We start from the raw sequence: 17,505 nt of genomic DNA, 5'->3' as shown, positions 1-17,505 counted from the left end.
GATCTGCTGTTTACATTATTGTAGACTTAAACCCAAGACAAACTTTACACTGAAACCTGACCATGCATGATTGACTGTCCTTGCGAAAAATGACAAAAGTCTGTACATTACAGTAAATATTTTATTTATTACTGTATCAAACAGTCTTTACAAAGCATGGGTCAGGGGTGTAGAGACAGGCTGTGCTCCAATTCCCTTCCCTGCTCCTGAAATGTGCAACTGGTCACAGCAGTCGCAATCTTTTAAAATGCAATGAATGTGTGCCCACTTCGGGGAGAAGGATAGAGAATCGATGGGCAGCCACAAACAAACAAAAAACACACCTCTCCCTATTGTTTATGTGGCAAACTTTTTCTGTCTGACGGGAGCAGGTAGCTGGGATGTGATGGCCAGGAGGGGGCGCTCCACCATCACCAGAGACTGGTCATCCAGCAGGCTCACAGACAGTAAGTCCTACACAGGAAACACAGAGGATAAAGAAACTGATTTTACCCATTATCACATTTATAGAATCTAAACATCTCATTATTGTATATTAGGGGTCTAACGGTTCACCAAACCCACGGTTCGGTACGTATTGCGGTTTTGGTGTCCTGGTTCGGTGTCCTGATTTTGGTGTCCTGGTTCGGCATTCACATTGTTCAGCATTAACAATATTCCTGGTATTGTCTGTTGTGACAGGACTGGTATGTTGTAAGTGTCCCACGCATTTGTAACAGAGGTCGACCGATTAATCGGAAGGCCGATTAATTGGGGCTGATATCACATTTTCATAACAGTCGGTAATCAGCATTTTTGGACACCGATCGTAGTGGATTACATTGCACTCCACGAGGAGACTGCGTGGCAGGCTGACTACCTGTTATGCGAGTGCAGCCAGGAGCCAAGGTAAAGTGCTAGCTAGCATTAAACGTATCTCATAAAAAACAAATCAATCTTAACATAATCACTAGTTAACTACACATGGTTGATGACATTACTAGTTAATCTAGCTTGTCCGGCGTTGCATATAATCGATGCGGTGCCTGTTAATTTATCATTGAATCACAGCCTACTTCGACAAACGGGTGATATAACAAGTGCATTCGCGAAAAAAAGCACTGTCGTTGCACCAATGTGTACCTAACCATAAACATCGATGCCTTTCTTAAAATCAATACACAAGTATATTTTTTTTAGCCTGCATATTTAGTTAAGAAATTCATGTTAGCAGACAATATTACACTAGGGAAATTGTGTCACTTCTCATGTTCATTGCACGCAGAGTCAGGGTATATGCAACAGTTTGGGCCGCCTGACTCGTTGCGAACTAATTTGCCAGAATTGTGCGTAATTATGACATAACATCGAAGGTTGTGCAACGTAACAGCAATGTTCAGACTTAAGGATGCCACCCGTTAGATAAAAATACGGAACGGTTCTGTATTTCACTGAAAGAATAAACGTTTTGTTTTCGAAATTATGGTTTCAGAGGGTTGACCAAATTAATGACCTAAGGCTCATATTTCTGTGCGTTATTATATTAAGTCTATGATTTGATAGAGCAGTCTGACTGAGCGGTGGTAGGCAGCAGCAGGCTCGTAACAGCACTTTCTTGCGTTTGTCAGCAGCTCTTCGCAATGATTCAAGCATTGCGCGGTTTATGACTTCAAGCCAACAACTCCCGAGATTAGGCTGTCAATACTAAAGTACCTATTAGAACAACCAATAGTCAAAGGTATATGAAATACAAATGGTAGAGAGAAATAACTACAACCTAAAACTTCTTACCTGGGAATATTGAAGACTCATGTTAAAAAGGAACCACCAGCTTTCATATGTTCTGAGCAAGGAACTGAAACAGTAGCTTTTTACATAGCACATATTGCACTTTTACTTTCTTCTCCAACACTTTGTTTTTCCATTATTTAAACCAATTGAACATGTTTCATTATTGATTTGAGACTAAATAGATTTTATTGTATTATTGTATTATATTAAGTTAAAATAAAAGTGTTCATTCAGTATTGTTGTAATTGGCATTATTACAGATATATATATAAAAACCGTGCGATTAATCGGGTATCGGCTTATTTTGGTCCTCAATAATCGGTATCGGCGTTGAAAAATCATAATCGGTAAACCACCAATTTTCAACCAGGTGGGAATTTACTAGTTGTGAAGTCATAAATACCAGTTGGATGCATTCATGTGATTGGAACTCATTGAGAAACACTGATTGGCTAATGGCCAAATAGCTGCATCAACCATAAACTAAAAGTACAGCTTCATGCTTGTAAACAAATTAAAGAGTTCAAAAAACAAATTGCCTTTTATAAATAGTGTTTTGTTGCATTTAACAGCCGAAAATGCTGTTACGAGGCAATTTCCTTAGTAGGTGACATCAGAGGTCACCATGTGGGAGAAGTGGGTGCTCAGCATGATAAACAAGTTTCTCTACTTATAATTACCAGTTGGAGAGCCGTTCCAAGTGGATTTTTCCCAGTCGTATGTGGTAAATTCCCACTTGGTTACAAACACACTATGATACTGCCTCTTCTCAGTGCCAGATTTACTCTTGTGACTCATAAAAGGAGGCGTGTCTGTAGCACGGTACATCTCCCACTCCAGAGTAATGTGATGGGCGGTCAATGAGAAGCACAACACAGCATTGGCCAATTCCTTGAAAACATTGGCTTTTTGGTTTGCTGAATTTGGTGCAAGGGGGAAGCTGGTAACGTGGCTTCAGCACTTTTACAAGGTGCTGAAACCCCTATTCTTAACCACAGAGAAGAGGCACAGATCTGTGTCTATAAACCAAAGACTGTAAAAAAATATATATAATTATAAACTGGGTGGTTCGAGCCCTGAATGCTGATTGGCTGACAGCTGTGGTATATCAGACAGTATACCACGACTATGACAAAACATGTATTTTTACTGCTCTAATTACATTGGTTGCGTCATGCATAAGAACAGCCTTTACCCGTGGTATATTGGCCATATACCACACCCCTCGTTCCTTATTGCTTAAATATAGCCTAGCTATCGATCTTGTAATTTCTTTGGAACGGTCAAAATCAACTGCTTGAATGCAAAGGGGAGACGATGTGTTGTTTCTTTGCGTTTCCTTGCTCTGGAAGACTGGGGCGATGTCAATGTAAATGTTTCAACATTTGAGGTGTTGGCAGCTACATAGGCTATTCTTGTTGAGCGTGGAGACATACTGTTAACATTTTATCCACAACTCTCTGTCAATCATCCTTGTAATCCACTAGGAAGTCTAAATGTTCCCAAACTGGAGAATCTTCCTCCTGGTTTACCACCCCCACCACCGTACAGAGCTACATTAGTTCCCAGCTGCACCTCACAAAAGGACAGTTTGAAACATGCCAATTAAGATTAGAATTTTGATTATGCATAGGCTCTTGTTGTTTCAACAGAATAGCCTGAAACAATTTTTCAGCTCAGATTTACTACGCTATTGTTGTAGACCCATGCCTCAAGTAAATCTGAGCTGGAAAAAAAATGTTTCAGGCTATTCTGTTGAAACAATAGGCATAGTGTTTTTATTTGTATGTATTAATTTGGGTTCACAGAGACTGAACCAAGGTCCCCCATTGAACAGTTTGGTACGAATATGTGTACTGTTACAATCCTACTGTATTTAAGATATATCCAACAGAATCCTGATATTGTCCCAGTTTGGGTTCTACCTGGCCAAACAGACACTCACCTGGAAGGTTTTACATATTTTGAAAGCATGGAGATGACTGGGCCTCTCCTGCTCCGATAGGCTTCTGAGGGTCATCTGATTGTAGAACTGGGTCTTTTGGTCAGGGAGGGGCTGAAAGGGAAGAGGGTGACAGTGTTAACCTCACAGGCCAGTAAAAGCAGGTGTATTCTAATGATAGTCAATATGACCCATAACAGGCCACTTAACCAACATTGTTCCTTTAATAGATGTAAAGGCTCAACCGCCATTATGACAAGGACATTGATGGATAAACACTTGAAAGAACAACAAAAAAGAAGGATATCTGTAAGAGAGATGCGGGTTTCTTACCAGACTTTGGTCGATGATGCAGAACATGTGCATGTCGTGCAAGAGGATCTGTTCAGGATTTTTAGGGTTGAAGGTCACGTGGGTGACGGGAGTGTCCCGGTCCAACCACAAGTTGTGAAGCCCCTGCTTCTGAAGCTTTCGGCTCCAGTCTGTGTACTGCTTCTCCACTATGGAGTACTCAAATATCTATAGACATGAACCAAAGAACTGTCAGCATATCTACACGTGTCAGAGTACTAAATCATAAAACTACAGCAGAAATCACAAGTTTCAACAAGATTACTCCTGTTAAAAGTATACTTGAGAGATACTAATATCTGCAGTGGCAGTATGAGAGATGGCATGGTGTTTACCTGTTGGTCAGCATGCACCATGGTCAGGTTGTTGGTGGTGGGGTGGATCCCCATGGCACTGGGACAGGAACCATACACAGGTACTATACAGTGGAGCTGGAACACAAGAACAGGGTCATGTGAGGCTGTCATTGGAAACAGATTACGATACGTTTAGTCTTACAGAAGAACAGCTGTAGAGCTTGAATGGATCAGTGGAAAACCCAATCACCTTTAGTTTCTGTACATTGTAGACGTGAATCTCACAGTCACTATTTGCTGTCGCCAGCCACTTCCCATCCACACTGTTAGTCATTAAGTGAATGGGCTGTCTGGATCCTGGAGAAGGAAACAGCAACGTGAGGCCATGCTACCAAAAACAGAGATTAGGTTATCCAGCACAAAGCTTTGGTTTTTAAGTGAACACCAACATTGCAGTTTCAGCAAGCAGTTTGCCAGTTGACAGGTCAGATAACCAATATTGCTGATGATCCACTGACCTGACTTAGGCTTGAGGGTGTGCACATACTTGCACTCAGATTGGCTAAGGGCAATAACGAGGACTGATGATTGGCTGGAAGCAGCAAACAGTTTGGAGGAGTCTGAAGAGAAACACAGCTGGTGTGCAGAGCGCAGGATCTTTGGAAGCTTGGGTACCTGGGGAGAGACAGATTTGTTATACTTATCTTACTGAACAGCGTATGAGGAAAACAAGACTGGGCTCAACCAGCAATGTTAGCATTTTAAACTGATATTTTAAAGCACTGACAAATGGTGCCATCTACTGGTTGCTTAGTCTAAATATTAAGAGTGAAATTATTGCCCAGTCAAAGCTGGACTATTTGAATGATTATAAATTTGACTGTCCCTTGGGAGAGTGAAAGCACACAATCTATTTTCAGATTCAACAAACTCAAATGACATTCAACTAGAATAAACAGGATTTTATGAATTAGTCAATCAATGAAATGGGATTTATGTAGCAGATCAGCAAACCACTTTAGCAAAAATTATAAAGTAGGTGAGGAGGCTGATTGTGTATCTAACATAATGGAGGCCACAATCAAGACTTGTTTATACCTTGGTTATACTGATGTCATTATTGTCCGTCTGCAGCCTGTAGAGACGTACACTGGACATGGTGGAGTAGGCTAGCCATCCTCCGCAGGAGGACAGAGCACTGCAGCAGATATGATCCTCACCCTGAAGGCAAATATCACAGAAAAACAAAACTACAGTTGGAGGGTTTCTTCAGCATTACATAAACTCAGACTATGCCACTCAAATTCAATGCATACTGTCATTAGATCAGTTAAAATGAAAATCCCAAAGGTGAGGTGATTTTGGATAGTTCTACAGACTGAGGTGATAAACAGTTGTATACAGGAGAAATGCCTACCTTTCTCTTGAGATGGAGGAGTTTCTCAGGTTTCCTCTTCAGAGGCAAGCTGTCTCCTGGCTTCCCTGAAAGTTAGAGAGATGTGTTGTCAAATACAGCACACAATAACTATACCCATTAGACAAGTGTGATAATCATTCCCCTTAGTTTGAAAAGTTGCTACAATAATGTGCATGATATTGACTGTATTTTCCAATCTCCCTCTTTCCATCCATGTGAGTGAGTGAGATTCTCACCATGTCCATCACTCTCTCCCAGTCTCCACAGCTCCAGCTGGCCAGGGAACTGGAAGAGCAGTAGCCCTGCCTTCTTTGCACAAAATACTAGATTCCGCTGAAAAGAACAGTACAAACAGGATGAAATCAAGATTTTTGTGCAATTCTATAACAATCTGTTCAATGTTAATATGAACATTCTGTTGAATTCACTATTCACAATCTATGCAATTAACATTATTTGCAACAGCTCTGATACCAGAGTAATTTCTACTAGTTCTGTACTCACATGGGGAAAGTGGATCTTGCGAAGTGCCGAAGCATGTGACCTCTCATCAAACTTCTCCAAGAGGGGTCTCACTACAAGCTGGGTATCCATACCTGAGAAGAGAATGTATCCAGAATTAGTAATGCAGTCAATATGGAGCAGCATTTGTTGTACTACAGTAGCATTTCCCCCATATCCATTTGAACATTAGCACTGACCTCCAGAGACGATGGCGGTCTCAATCTCAGCCAGGGCTCTAACATCATGCGTGTGGTTCTTGAAGGTCCTGGTTCTGACCCACTCCTTGTCTTGCTGCTGCTGCAGAGTAGGAGCAATGAACTGGAACTGGATCACAGTACCCTCTGACGTCCCCACCACCACGCTGCTCTCATCCTGTCAATCACACACAAACCAGTCTACATGGAAGTTCCACTCTAGTCAAGCCTACGAATTCACATTAGTTGGGTCAAACAAATCATGTTCACCTGCAACATATGGATTCAGACAATCAAAGAGACATCTACATTCTCTTGCACCTCCTAATAAACAGAGGGCAACAGTCTGGAAGGAGGGATAAAATATTGGTAAAGGGCAAGTGTCCATCACATTGAACACCCTCTCACCTTGGAGACAGACAGTGCCAGCACATCCCACTTGGTCACCAGGTGTGTTTTGACGAGCGTACCGGTGTGTCCATCCCAGACTTGGACCTCCCCAGCAGAGTCACCGCTGATGATAGTACAGTCTGACAGGAAGACTACACTCCAGACTACAGTCTCCCGACTCTTAGAGCCTCCAAAGCCCCGGTCCACCAGGAGCCTCTGTACAGCACGACCTGAAACAACAAAGACTGGAGGTCAGGATCAAAAAAGTCCAAAATTGGAAACCTATCAAAAATGCACTGTGGTTCGCATACTAACTGCCTGACAATATTTTCACATGGCTGTTCCTAACTCACCTGTCGGGACATCAAAGACACGGATCATGTCCATCATGCCAGCAGCAATCTGTGTGCCAGAGGGGTGCCAGGAGAGGGATATGATGCGACCTGAAAGACAGGATTACACAGTTTAAGCTGCATTAGAAGAGGTCAGTTGTCAATACAGCTGCAACCCCATTGACAGCAAGGATGACAAAACATAGCAAGAAAGGTTGTAATGTAAGGAAGGAAAAAATGTTTAGACAAGTGAATCAATACTCTGTTCCACTCACCTTTCTGTCTGTCCAGATTGCGCTCAAACTGAATGCTCTCTTCTAGTACCTCAAACAACTTCACTGTCCCATCTTCACATCCAATCTAACATGATTAGAAAAAAATACATTATTAAATTCCATCTAAAGTCAGCATGAAAAACACAAATTTCAATATGTTTGAAAGGACACTATTACAGAGATGTGACTGACTGCTAAGTGTGCCCCCTGAGAATTGCTGGTGATGGTCCAAATGGGGCCCCCGTATGCCTCCAGGGAGTACTTGGGTCTCAGGTTTTCCAGATCATATTCTGTGATCTCTCCATTTAGGCCAGCACTGAACAGGCGTCCTCCAACCCAACACAGGGCCTCGATTGACCGGGAGTCCTTCCCTGGAATAACCTGCAGATTCCAAAACAAGTGTTAATTAATGGCAAGTGTGACAACCAGCCGTGGGTGTATTTCTGTCGACAATGTTAATCAACAATAAGCATCCACAATGTCCTAAGGAGGGAGGTGTAAAGCCTTTTAAGTGTGCTATAATGTAGACTAAGGATCAAGCATAATGTTTATTTTCATTCTGAATAGGCTATACATGTATAAAACGAGTTACTAACCTTTTCCTGGAAATAGTGGTCTGCGAAGTTGAAAATCTCCACACTCCCATCCATTCGTCCCAGGGCCAATCTCTCTGTGTGTGCATTGAATGCCATAGCTCTGATGGCAGTTGGCATGTAGTCGAAAAATCGAACCCGGTGCACTTTAAACTCCCCCATTGTCGCTAATCTAAGAAAACAGTTAGATGCTAAAATTAAGAGGATTAAGAGTTTTGCATGGAAGTCATTATTGTTATGCAGTTAGCTAGCCTCGTGCCGTTTGTTAACTACCGACTAAACTGTCATAATGTGATGCAAGTCATAATTTGAAACATGTAAGCAACAAAATGGATATCTAGCAACTAAAAAAAAATAGCACGCTAATTAGTTGTCGTTAGTTAGCTAAATAACTAGCTACGTTACTTGAACAGCTAACGTTACGTTAGCTAGCATACAATTTGGCTGGTAAGCTAGCTGCTCGTTTGACACTGAAAGAACACCGCTTGCCTATGCGCAAATCATTATATTGTTGACATGTAACAATTTACAATGCACATACAAACAGTTAAAGAAAACGCGTACTTTTATAGTCCCTTTCTTTAGTGTTTTCTTCACTTTTACCAAAAATTAATTCCTATGTCCACACGTCGAATTACAGTAGACACCACGTTGGACACCTTTGAACTGGAAACGAAAACCACTACATGCAAGTGACGCGAATGTGCGCCGGATGAAGATGTACCATCTTCGTGGCGGGAAAAACATGAAAACAAACAGGACTTTTTTAATATATATATTTTTTTTATTAACAACAAATCAATACAGAAGGTACATGAGGGAACACAAGTATATATAGATTATATACAATGGAAAATTGACCTAGGGGGTGTAATATCACATTACAATTACACAAGGACCTTAAGGGACATAATTTACATACACTTATAATTCTAACAGCTTTTTTGTTAGTAGAGTATTTAATTGTCTTAAAATACAGTTCAATTTATTTTTGTAGGGTAAGAAAATGTGTTTTTTGTTTGTAAATTGACATTTGTGTATATGACATTTGGCCAAAAGAATAATTAAATGAATTACATAAAAATGTTTCATCTTAAAACAAACAGGACTTGTCAGCGACAGAATTAGCGTTAATGCGTCATTATATTTACCTAACAATATTGCATTGTTGCCTGTGTTGCATCTCTCTTCTCCCCTGGAGAGTGTTTCAGTTACCTTTCTGAGAGCAGCACAATGGTTCAAATTGTTAAAACTTCAAGGTAAGACTTCTCAATCAACTGAATTCTGATACATGGTCAATTCAGAGAAGTTTTGTCTTGTCTCGTCGCAGAGTATGAAAACATTCAGGATAGTATAACTTCCCTAGCTAGCTAACTATTTCATTTCGTCAGATGGTTATAAACAGAGTTCGATATGTTGAGAGACAGACAGCATTGACACTCGCAATCAGTCAGCTGTTAGTGTATGAATGATGAATTTCATCATGTTTAGTGACAATGTTTGATGTCAATGTATTTGGTGAGAGCATCTGTTTCTACTCCCCTATCCATCCCTGTCCAGTGTGGATGGACCTGGTCCTACTGAGTGGCTGCTGGTTGAACTCCAGGGGTAATGATGTCCAGGCAGAACTCTGGATTGGCTGGGAACCTGATGGGAGATCTGCTCTACACCAGAGGCACTTGACAACATGGCACTATAATGCAGTGCTAGTACACTCTACTGTTACCTCTTTCCACTCAGAGATGTTGTGTCTTGTCTTTACTGTGCTCACCTGTGTCCCCTCCCCAGGGTGTACCTGTGCTCATTGTGGGACACCACATCCTCTATGGGAAGGTGGTCAAACTGGAGAAGCCCTTCGCTGTCCTGATGAAACACTCTGGCCTCCCACAGGGGGAGAAGGTTCCCATGGAAATCAACCAGCAGAACCCCACCACCTACTCTATTTCCGCCCTCATCAAGAAGAAGCTCATCTTCAATACTCGCCCAAAGCCCATCATCACTAATGTGCCCAAGAAACTAGTGAAGTGCTTGGTCATATGCATTATAGGGCTCACTGTCGCAAAACACTTTTAACTGGAAAAAAATGGACAAGTTCAGATAGTCCCTGTTGCAGTCTGTTTTCTTCCGTTTTGTGCCTAACGACCTTGACCCTGGTCACCTCTATGGGAGCAAAGGACATGCAGCACTCTTAATGACGCCAGACCCACAAGTATGGAGCACCCATTGCAAGACTGTACTTGGGACACACTCCTCTGGCTTGAGGTTATGGGACATCTTTGTTTTGTTATGACAGTGGTTTTACACTGCTGGAATTTGCTTAACGCTGTGGTGTATTATTAAAATATCTTTATTATTGCACTTATCAGATGACAGGATTTAGTAATGTCTTGACATGACATTTGTACAGTGATTACATTCAGATGGGGAAGAAATCACCACAACAGTCGAATGAGAATCTTTTTTTTTTATTCAGATAAAAAATACATTTTTTTCAACTGCTGTACAAATCGGAAAAATAACTGTTTTGATTTGAAATACAAAACCTTTTTCCATCAACATTTCTTTCCTTCTATATTTAAACATAATGAAATACATAGGTGGTTACAATACTTTATTTTCAGCTATTACATACCAATAAAATGTGTATTTTATGTTTCAATAGCCATATGCTGGTGCATGATTCTGATTTTCTTTGTACCCTACTACTGTATTAGAAATGCTATCTTGGTTTACTACTTTTACATGACAGTTATAACTGCCTGTTCTAAATCTATATGAAGCATCATCCCTAAATCATAATAGGGATAATGGTGATATGAGTGATTTCTCGTCCATGAAACTACAAAAAGACAAGTGTGGCAATGTTGAACACTAGAGACCAAACTACACTGAATAACAGATCATTGTGCTAACTACATCACATTGTAAAAATAATGTAAAACGCTATTGTTTCAGGAAATGTACAAATCCAATAGTTCCTTTTAAATATAGGTCTATTCTTAAACCCATAATTCTTGTACATCTTCAAAATATCTTTGAATATATACAATACACAAAATATATTACTTTGCAATATACTGTGAAACATTGCCTTTATGTAACATTGAATGTTGTATGAGCTGAGATACCATGGTTTGTTCGATAGGCTCAACAGTTGTTCTGCGGCATTGAGACACCTTAGAAAAGTCTGGCATAGATTTTCAGTCACAGACGTATTGAATAGTTACATAATTATATTCAAAACAATTATAAGACTGGGTTTTTTTCATGTCAGATATGCTTACATCATATGGCTGGACATCTACAGTCACTCAGCATTATGAGACCGATTGATTTGTTGTCAAACAGTGGCAGGTTGTATCAAGGAAATCAACAAATTGCTGACAATATTGTAGACTGAAAGCAGATGTTCAGCCTGATAGATAGGCTATAACAAAGATTGTATTTGACATCTCCACACAAACAAATGTCAGACAACACTGTCACAGTCGTCTCTATGGTGTCCTTGCCTCTCATTTCTTCACATAATCCAAATATGTCAAAATCAGAAGAATCAAAATCACCTTTATTCGCCAAATAAATGTACACATACTCATAATTTTAATTTTACTGATATGGTGCTGTTAGTTTACACACATCATACATGTGCATAGAGAGTCTTATTACACACCTGACACCTGGGTGTATGTCACCTGACATACACCCTCAGGAGTAGAAAGGGAAAGGTAGGCCACATCTACATGTTAAGACAGATGAATAATAGAGATTAGTTTGTCTGTACACAATTCGAAACACTAAGTTCAGTGTTCCAGCATTCAGGACTTATTCCTTAAAGAGGACCAAAGGGGTTGCAAGCATCCCTAGCCTCCTAGTGGCTGTTTATGTGTGTGTTTATGGGAATGGGGGAGGTCCCTTCTTGGCATGCACATATAAGTGTAACCATAGATGTCCACCATTTTTGCTCCATGTTTGCTGAATGAACCAATTCCTCCAGCCACACAGTACAACATTTCCCCCTCTGTGCCTGGCCACCCCACCCCACACACAATCTCTCTGGCTGGCTGGCGTCTCTTAATGGCCTTGTTACTCTAACATGTTTTCCAATGTACTGCCTAAAACCAACCCCATTAATGACCACAAGTAACTGAATGAAACACTTGTGTAAATGAGGGATGCAAAGTATATTGAAAGCAGGTGCTTCCACGCAGGTGTGGTTCCTGAGTTAATTAACAATTAACATCCCATCATGCTTAGGGCCATCATGCAGGGCAGGCTAATATTTTGGCTACCATCAGTGGTGTAAAGTACTTAAGAAGGAAAGGAAAATAGTCCAATTCATTCAATAATCAAGAGAACATCGCTGGTCATCCCTACTGCCTCTGATCTGGCGGACTCATTAAACACACGTTTCCTTTGTAAATTATGTCTACATGTTGGAGTGTGCCCCTGGCTAACCATAAATAAATAAAAACAAGACAATGGTGCCGTCTGGTTTGCTTAATATAAGGAATTTGAAATGATTTATACTTTACTTTTTCTTTTGATACTTAAGTATATTTTAGAGATTACATTTACATTTGATACTAAAGTATATTTAAATCTAAATACTTTTAGACTTTTACTCAAGTAGTATTTTACTGGGTGACTCACTTTTACTTGAGTCATTTTCTATTAAGTATCTTTACTTTTACTCAAGTATGACAGTTGGGTACTTTTTCCACCACTGGCCCCCATAGGATGACAATGCCCCCCATTGACAGGGTATGAGTGGTTGTGCATGAAAACGATGTAAGCCGTATGCCATGGCCATCTCAGTCACCAGATCTCAACGCAATTGAACACTTATGGGAGATTCTGGAGCTGCGCCCGAGACAGTGTTTTCCACCACCATCAACAAAACACCAAATTATGGAATTTCTCGTGGAAGAATGGTGTCACATCCCCCCAATAGAGTCCCAGACAATTGTAGAAACTATGCCAAGGTGCATTGAAGCTTTTCTGGCTCGTGGTGGCCCAACGCCCTATTAAGACACTTTATGTTGGTGTTAACTTTATGTTGGCATTGCACTCAGGAAATAACTTCAAAGTACTACATTTTTGTGGGGGCTCTTTATCTGTTTAACCCCAATTTCAGTATAAAAAAAACTCCAAAATAATGTGGTCACAATTTATGGCCACCAATACTTGAAGGAATTGCAAACAATTTTGTGCCTTGTGAAACTGATGTGGAGGTTGCAGTTTTTAGCCCCAACAACAGCAAACTCTAATTCATAGCCAAGACAACACTGAACACATATTCCTGGTGGCCCACAAAGTTTGTACTTGAACATCTATATCACCTCTGGAAATGTACTGTACCATCAAATTGACCTACTGCACCATTGGTAGATAGAGGCTGAGCAAGTCTGTAAACAAACATTGTTTCATTTGTCTTGTTTGCACTTTCAAGTTTCAAGTTATGCAATCCTCATTTAATAAAATCACATGAACACAACTTAAATAGCACACAAGTGGAAACTTCCACGACATTATCTCCATTCTCCAACAACAAAAAACACATGTCAACTTAGACATGGTAGCACCTACACTAATACCACCTGACCTTGATATAAAATGGGATCATGTTTTTATTTTCTCATTATGGATTTACAACTAATAACAGCAATGGAGTTAGTACTTGTGTTGTATTAATGGTACGACATGTCAAAAAACAAGTGCTCTTTGGTCATAGTCTACATGATGGAATTAATGTGGGATTATCCTCACTTGGAAAAGTACATCCTGTAATGAACACTGCAGTATAATGTGAATACAATTTGGCACCCATAGAACAAAATGGCCACTGAAACTCACTGACTCATTCAATTGAGTGTCAATACTCTTGCAAGCCATTAGCTTACGAGCTAAAAGTTTACCCTGGGCCTGTTCATCAGCACCAAATGTATTTGTAAGTTATGTTTGTATAAATGTTAGATTGTCTATCAATTTTTGTATTACACAAATACAACTGTAGATCATTGTGTCTCCTGATTGAGGCAGAGAAGGCCCTCAGCTCAGTGCATCAAGTAACATATCAACATTGCTTCATACTTACACACACTGTGTCATAACTCTTATGATCTCTGGTATATCCTGGCCACACCTTGTCCCACCATGGCCAAACGGGATGTGTGATAATGTGCTTTATATCCATGGTAAGCACCATGGCCACTGGTAGAGGACTCTGTGCTGTAGAAAAGGTTTGTAACCTACTTAACCAAGTCTCCCAGGTTAATGTGAGAACTGTCCGTCCATTGTCATTCTACAACACATTCATGACCCATAGGTCCCAGAGGTTTAGCACCATGGAGACAGAGTGGTGGGGCCACAGACTGGCTCAGTTGTTCTAGCAGCACCACACGGGACTGAACAAGGATCTATGTCTTATGCCTCTGCGTACGGCAGGTGGTACTGCTCCTCCCTCTTGTTGCAGCGCTTGGCCACTATCGCCAGGTAAAGAACCAGCAGAATGAGCCAGTAGCAGGCGTACAGGATGACCCCAGCGATGAGAAGCGCTTTCTCGGTTTCACTGAAGGGCTCCTGGGTCTCACAGTAGATGGTGTAGGCAACTCCACCCAGCAGCACAACCCCCCACATTGTGACAGGCACCGCCCCTATGAAGTTCACCACAATCTTCTTCCGCCCTGACGTGCCCCAGCCAGCCTTATTGATAGTGAGCAGGGCAAAGATCTTGGCTGGTAGCAGGCTGGACATGTAGAGGAGGGAGTAGAGTGACATGAAGATCATGACCAGACTGCCCCTCAGGAAGCAGGCGTAGGTGGCCTTCACCATGCCAACCAGTTGCACTGTCAACAGGAAGAGAAGGATGTTCCACAGGCGCCCGCGGTAGAACAGGTGGATCACTGTGGCAACAAGGAAGAAGGGAAAGAAACCCGTCACCACAGACTCGTATGTCATCCAAAGGCTGTGCTTGTGGAACCAGAGGGCGTTGTACAGCCACTCTCTGAAGTAGGACTTACTCCAGCGGGTCTGCTGGTTGAGCCAGCGGAGGTAGCGCGTTGGCGTTTCAGTCTGGCACTTGGAGCGGGCCGTGAACTTGGTCTTGTAACCGAAGCTCAGCACGCGGTTGGTGAGGTGGCGGTCGTCACCAAAGCTGCACTTGCTGCCCAGGAAGGTCTGGTGATACCAGGGCTCTAGGAACTGCTGCAGCAGGGAGTTGCGGTACATGCCCAGGGGACCACTGATACACTGCACACAGCCAAAGTATGACTGGCAGGCCCGCTCCACATTGAAGGCCATCCAGTAACGAACACTGCTCAGGAAGGAGATCCACGAGTCATACTTATTCAGGATCTGAAGGGAACAAGTGAGGAGAAACTGTTACTGGTGATTCAGTAGAACTAGTAAATACATTTAGAAAGGATGACAATAACAACAATGTGAAGGGTCTTCTTAGAGAAAGAATTCTCTCACCTGAACATCTCCACCTACTCCGCCGACCTTTGCATCCTCTTCTAGAATCTTCAGCATCTCTATGGTGCACGCTGGATCCAGAACTGTGTCTGAATCACACACCTGCAAAGCCACACATACACAGGTGTATTATTTCCATCCTTATAATATAACTGACATGGAGCCAAGTTGGTGGTAATGGGATTGGCTTTGACAGTGGATTAATCTAATTTGCTTATCCCATCACACAATCTATTGATCTTACTACAATTGCTGTAGGGATGATATGTGTGCAATACACACTAATGTGGTCTACATTAATAAATGAGTGGTTAAGTGTTTATAAATGATTGCAAAAGACCCAAGAATGAAGGCTTAGGGACACAGCAGGTGATTCAGGTCCCCTGTGTTTCATCAGGTGCCACTCAAGTTAGCTGAAAGAAATTAGAGACTCCTGACAGCACACAGGTGTTCAAGAAGTACACAGAAGAGATCCAGCTGAACAACTGAACTTTGACCCTGGCAATGCAATAATATACTGTATTATTGCTCTATGTATACAGAATGCAAGCCCAGGAGAAATGCAGACATTATAATCAGTTGCTATAATATGTAACACTTGAGAGTGTATAAAACTCACTTGGGAGGGGGGGAAATGCTGTTCGTGACTGGCCTTTGAGTAATGGGATTACCTCTGTGTGCGTATGTGTGTGTGTGTGCGCGTGTGTGTGTTTTCGCAGCTTTGAGATATTACTCTGTGATGGAAGAGCATCGATACAAGGCCTTGTGCCAAAGTCTGTGGAGACTCAGTCACAAGGAGATAAGGTTACCTATTTATATCAAGCAGAACAGAGGACCCGTTGAGAGATGCAAAATTTAAACACAAAGAGACTTACCTGCATATAGTCCACAGAGTCTCCCAGGGCTTTGAAGGCTGTGTACATCACCTCTCTCTTCCCTCCCCACTCCTGCATGATACAGGAGTAGCGACAGCCTCTCACTAGCCTGGCCACACGTGCAGCCTCCTGCGCATGCAGGGACGCTGCTCCAGTCCCCCCTCTGCCCACCCCTCCACCCCCGTCACTGTGGTAGTTCCCCTTCCACACCACGCTGCCAGCCTGGTCCACTCCACCCATCACCTCCTGGAAGATGTCCATCATGTAGTGGTCCTCCGGTCTGTTCCCGTCCACCACCAGCACCACCTTCAGGCTGGGGAAGGAGATGCGGCGCACGCTGCAGAGGCACTTCCTCAGGTAGTCTGGGTCCTCCTGGTAGGCTGCGATGCACAGGGCCACAGAGCGCCGCAGGTGCTGGGGCCGGGCGGGGCTGCGCATGTGTCTGTGCTCCAGGAAGGCAAACAGGCTCTGGAGGAAAAGATGCAGGGACAGGATGGCTCCGTACAGGCCGAAGGACAGGTGGTGCTGCTCTGTGTGGATGAACTGATAGCCAGTCACATAGGCCAGCAGGATCCCAAACAGGACCACCGTGGCGAAGAGGGTGGTGGTTACGATATGCAGCACAGTCCTACAGCGAGAGGGCATCTGGGGGGGAAAGGAGAGGGGAAGGAGTCAGAATGAGGACAGACAGAGCTCAGGCTGGGTTTGGATGGAGGCAGACAAGAAACCACATGTGTTTAAGAAAATCCAAAGCAGGTAATACACTTTGAGATGCCTTATATGAATTTATCAAATACCATTTTTAGCCAGGCCTTGAATGTATAAATACATGTGGTTGGATTTGATTAGTGGTGAATTTATTTTATATTGCCCACATCAGTAGTTGTCTATACAGTGATAGAGAACACCCAGGGATAGCTCACACAGGCTTGCCCTGACAAGCTCCTAGGAACTACAGGCAGATGATGAGTTCACAGGTTTACACATTAGACATGTTTATTTGCCCCCTTATTTCGGTAAATGTAATTGTAATTTCCTGTCTTTTCTGTCACACCTTTAACGACCAGTACTCTTCTGAAACATACACTAGCTA

The 17,505-nt window shown here is 42.1% G+C and overlaps 2 protein-coding genes and 1 long non-coding RNA gene across 4 annotated transcripts; 1 reads left to right on the top strand and 2 right to left on the bottom strand.

Moving 5' to 3' along the window:
* Window positions 1-107: 107 nt before the first annotated feature.
* Window positions 108-8,777, bottom strand: LOC124000149 (U3 small nucleolar RNA-associated protein 4 homolog). 2 transcript variants are annotated; one of them, XM_046306338.1, is made up of 17 exons: window positions 8,668-8,777; window positions 8,068-8,236; window positions 7,664-7,852; window positions 7,472-7,556; window positions 7,218-7,307; window positions 6,883-7,094; window positions 6,478-6,652; window positions 6,281-6,372; window positions 6,013-6,109; window positions 5,777-5,841; window positions 5,458-5,580; window positions 4,878-5,034; window positions 4,610-4,716; window positions 4,399-4,494; window positions 4,046-4,231; window positions 3,716-3,826; window positions 108-453 (listed from the first exon to the last, which is right to left on the bottom strand). In XM_046306338.1, exons 2-17 carry the CDS (start codon window positions 8,224-8,226, stop codon window positions 337-339), a joined length of 2,061 nt encoding a protein of 686 aa, XP_046162294.1. In that variant the 5' UTR covers window positions 8,227-8,236; window positions 8,668-8,777; the 3' UTR covers window positions 108-336. The 2 variants fall into 2 exon arrangements, with proteins under 2 accessions (XP_046162294.1, XP_046162286.1); XM_046306330.1 differs by having other exon boundaries at window positions 8,629-8,774.
* Window positions 6,482-12,501, top strand: LOC124000174. Its single transcript, XR_006832551.1, has 3 exons — window positions 6,482-8,874; window positions 9,266-9,323; window positions 9,625-12,501. It is a non-coding gene; the product is annotated as an uncharacterized LOC124000174 (long non-coding RNA).
* Window positions 12,502-13,988: 1,487 nt separating this feature from the next.
* Window positions 13,989-17,057, bottom strand: LOC123992368 (hyaluronan synthase 3-like). Its single transcript, XM_046293515.1, has 3 exons — window positions 16,413-17,057; window positions 15,538-15,639; window positions 13,989-15,417 (listed from the first exon to the last, which is right to left on the bottom strand). The coding sequence occupies exons 1-3, from the start codon at window positions 17,055-17,057 to the stop codon at window positions 14,488-14,490; spliced, it is 1,677 nt and encodes a 558-aa protein (XP_046149471.1). The 3' UTR covers window positions 13,989-14,487.
* Window positions 17,058-17,505: the final 448 nt, after the last annotated feature.

The sequence above is a fragment of the Oncorhynchus gorbuscha genome, linkage group LG02 (genome assembly GCF_021184085.1).
Source record: "Oncorhynchus gorbuscha isolate QuinsamMale2020 ecotype Even-year linkage group LG02, OgorEven_v1.0, whole genome shotgun sequence".
Taxonomy (NCBI): domain Eukaryota; kingdom Metazoa; phylum Chordata; class Actinopteri; order Salmoniformes; family Salmonidae; genus Oncorhynchus; species Oncorhynchus gorbuscha.
This window is presented reverse-complemented; position numbering and strand designations above follow the sequence as displayed.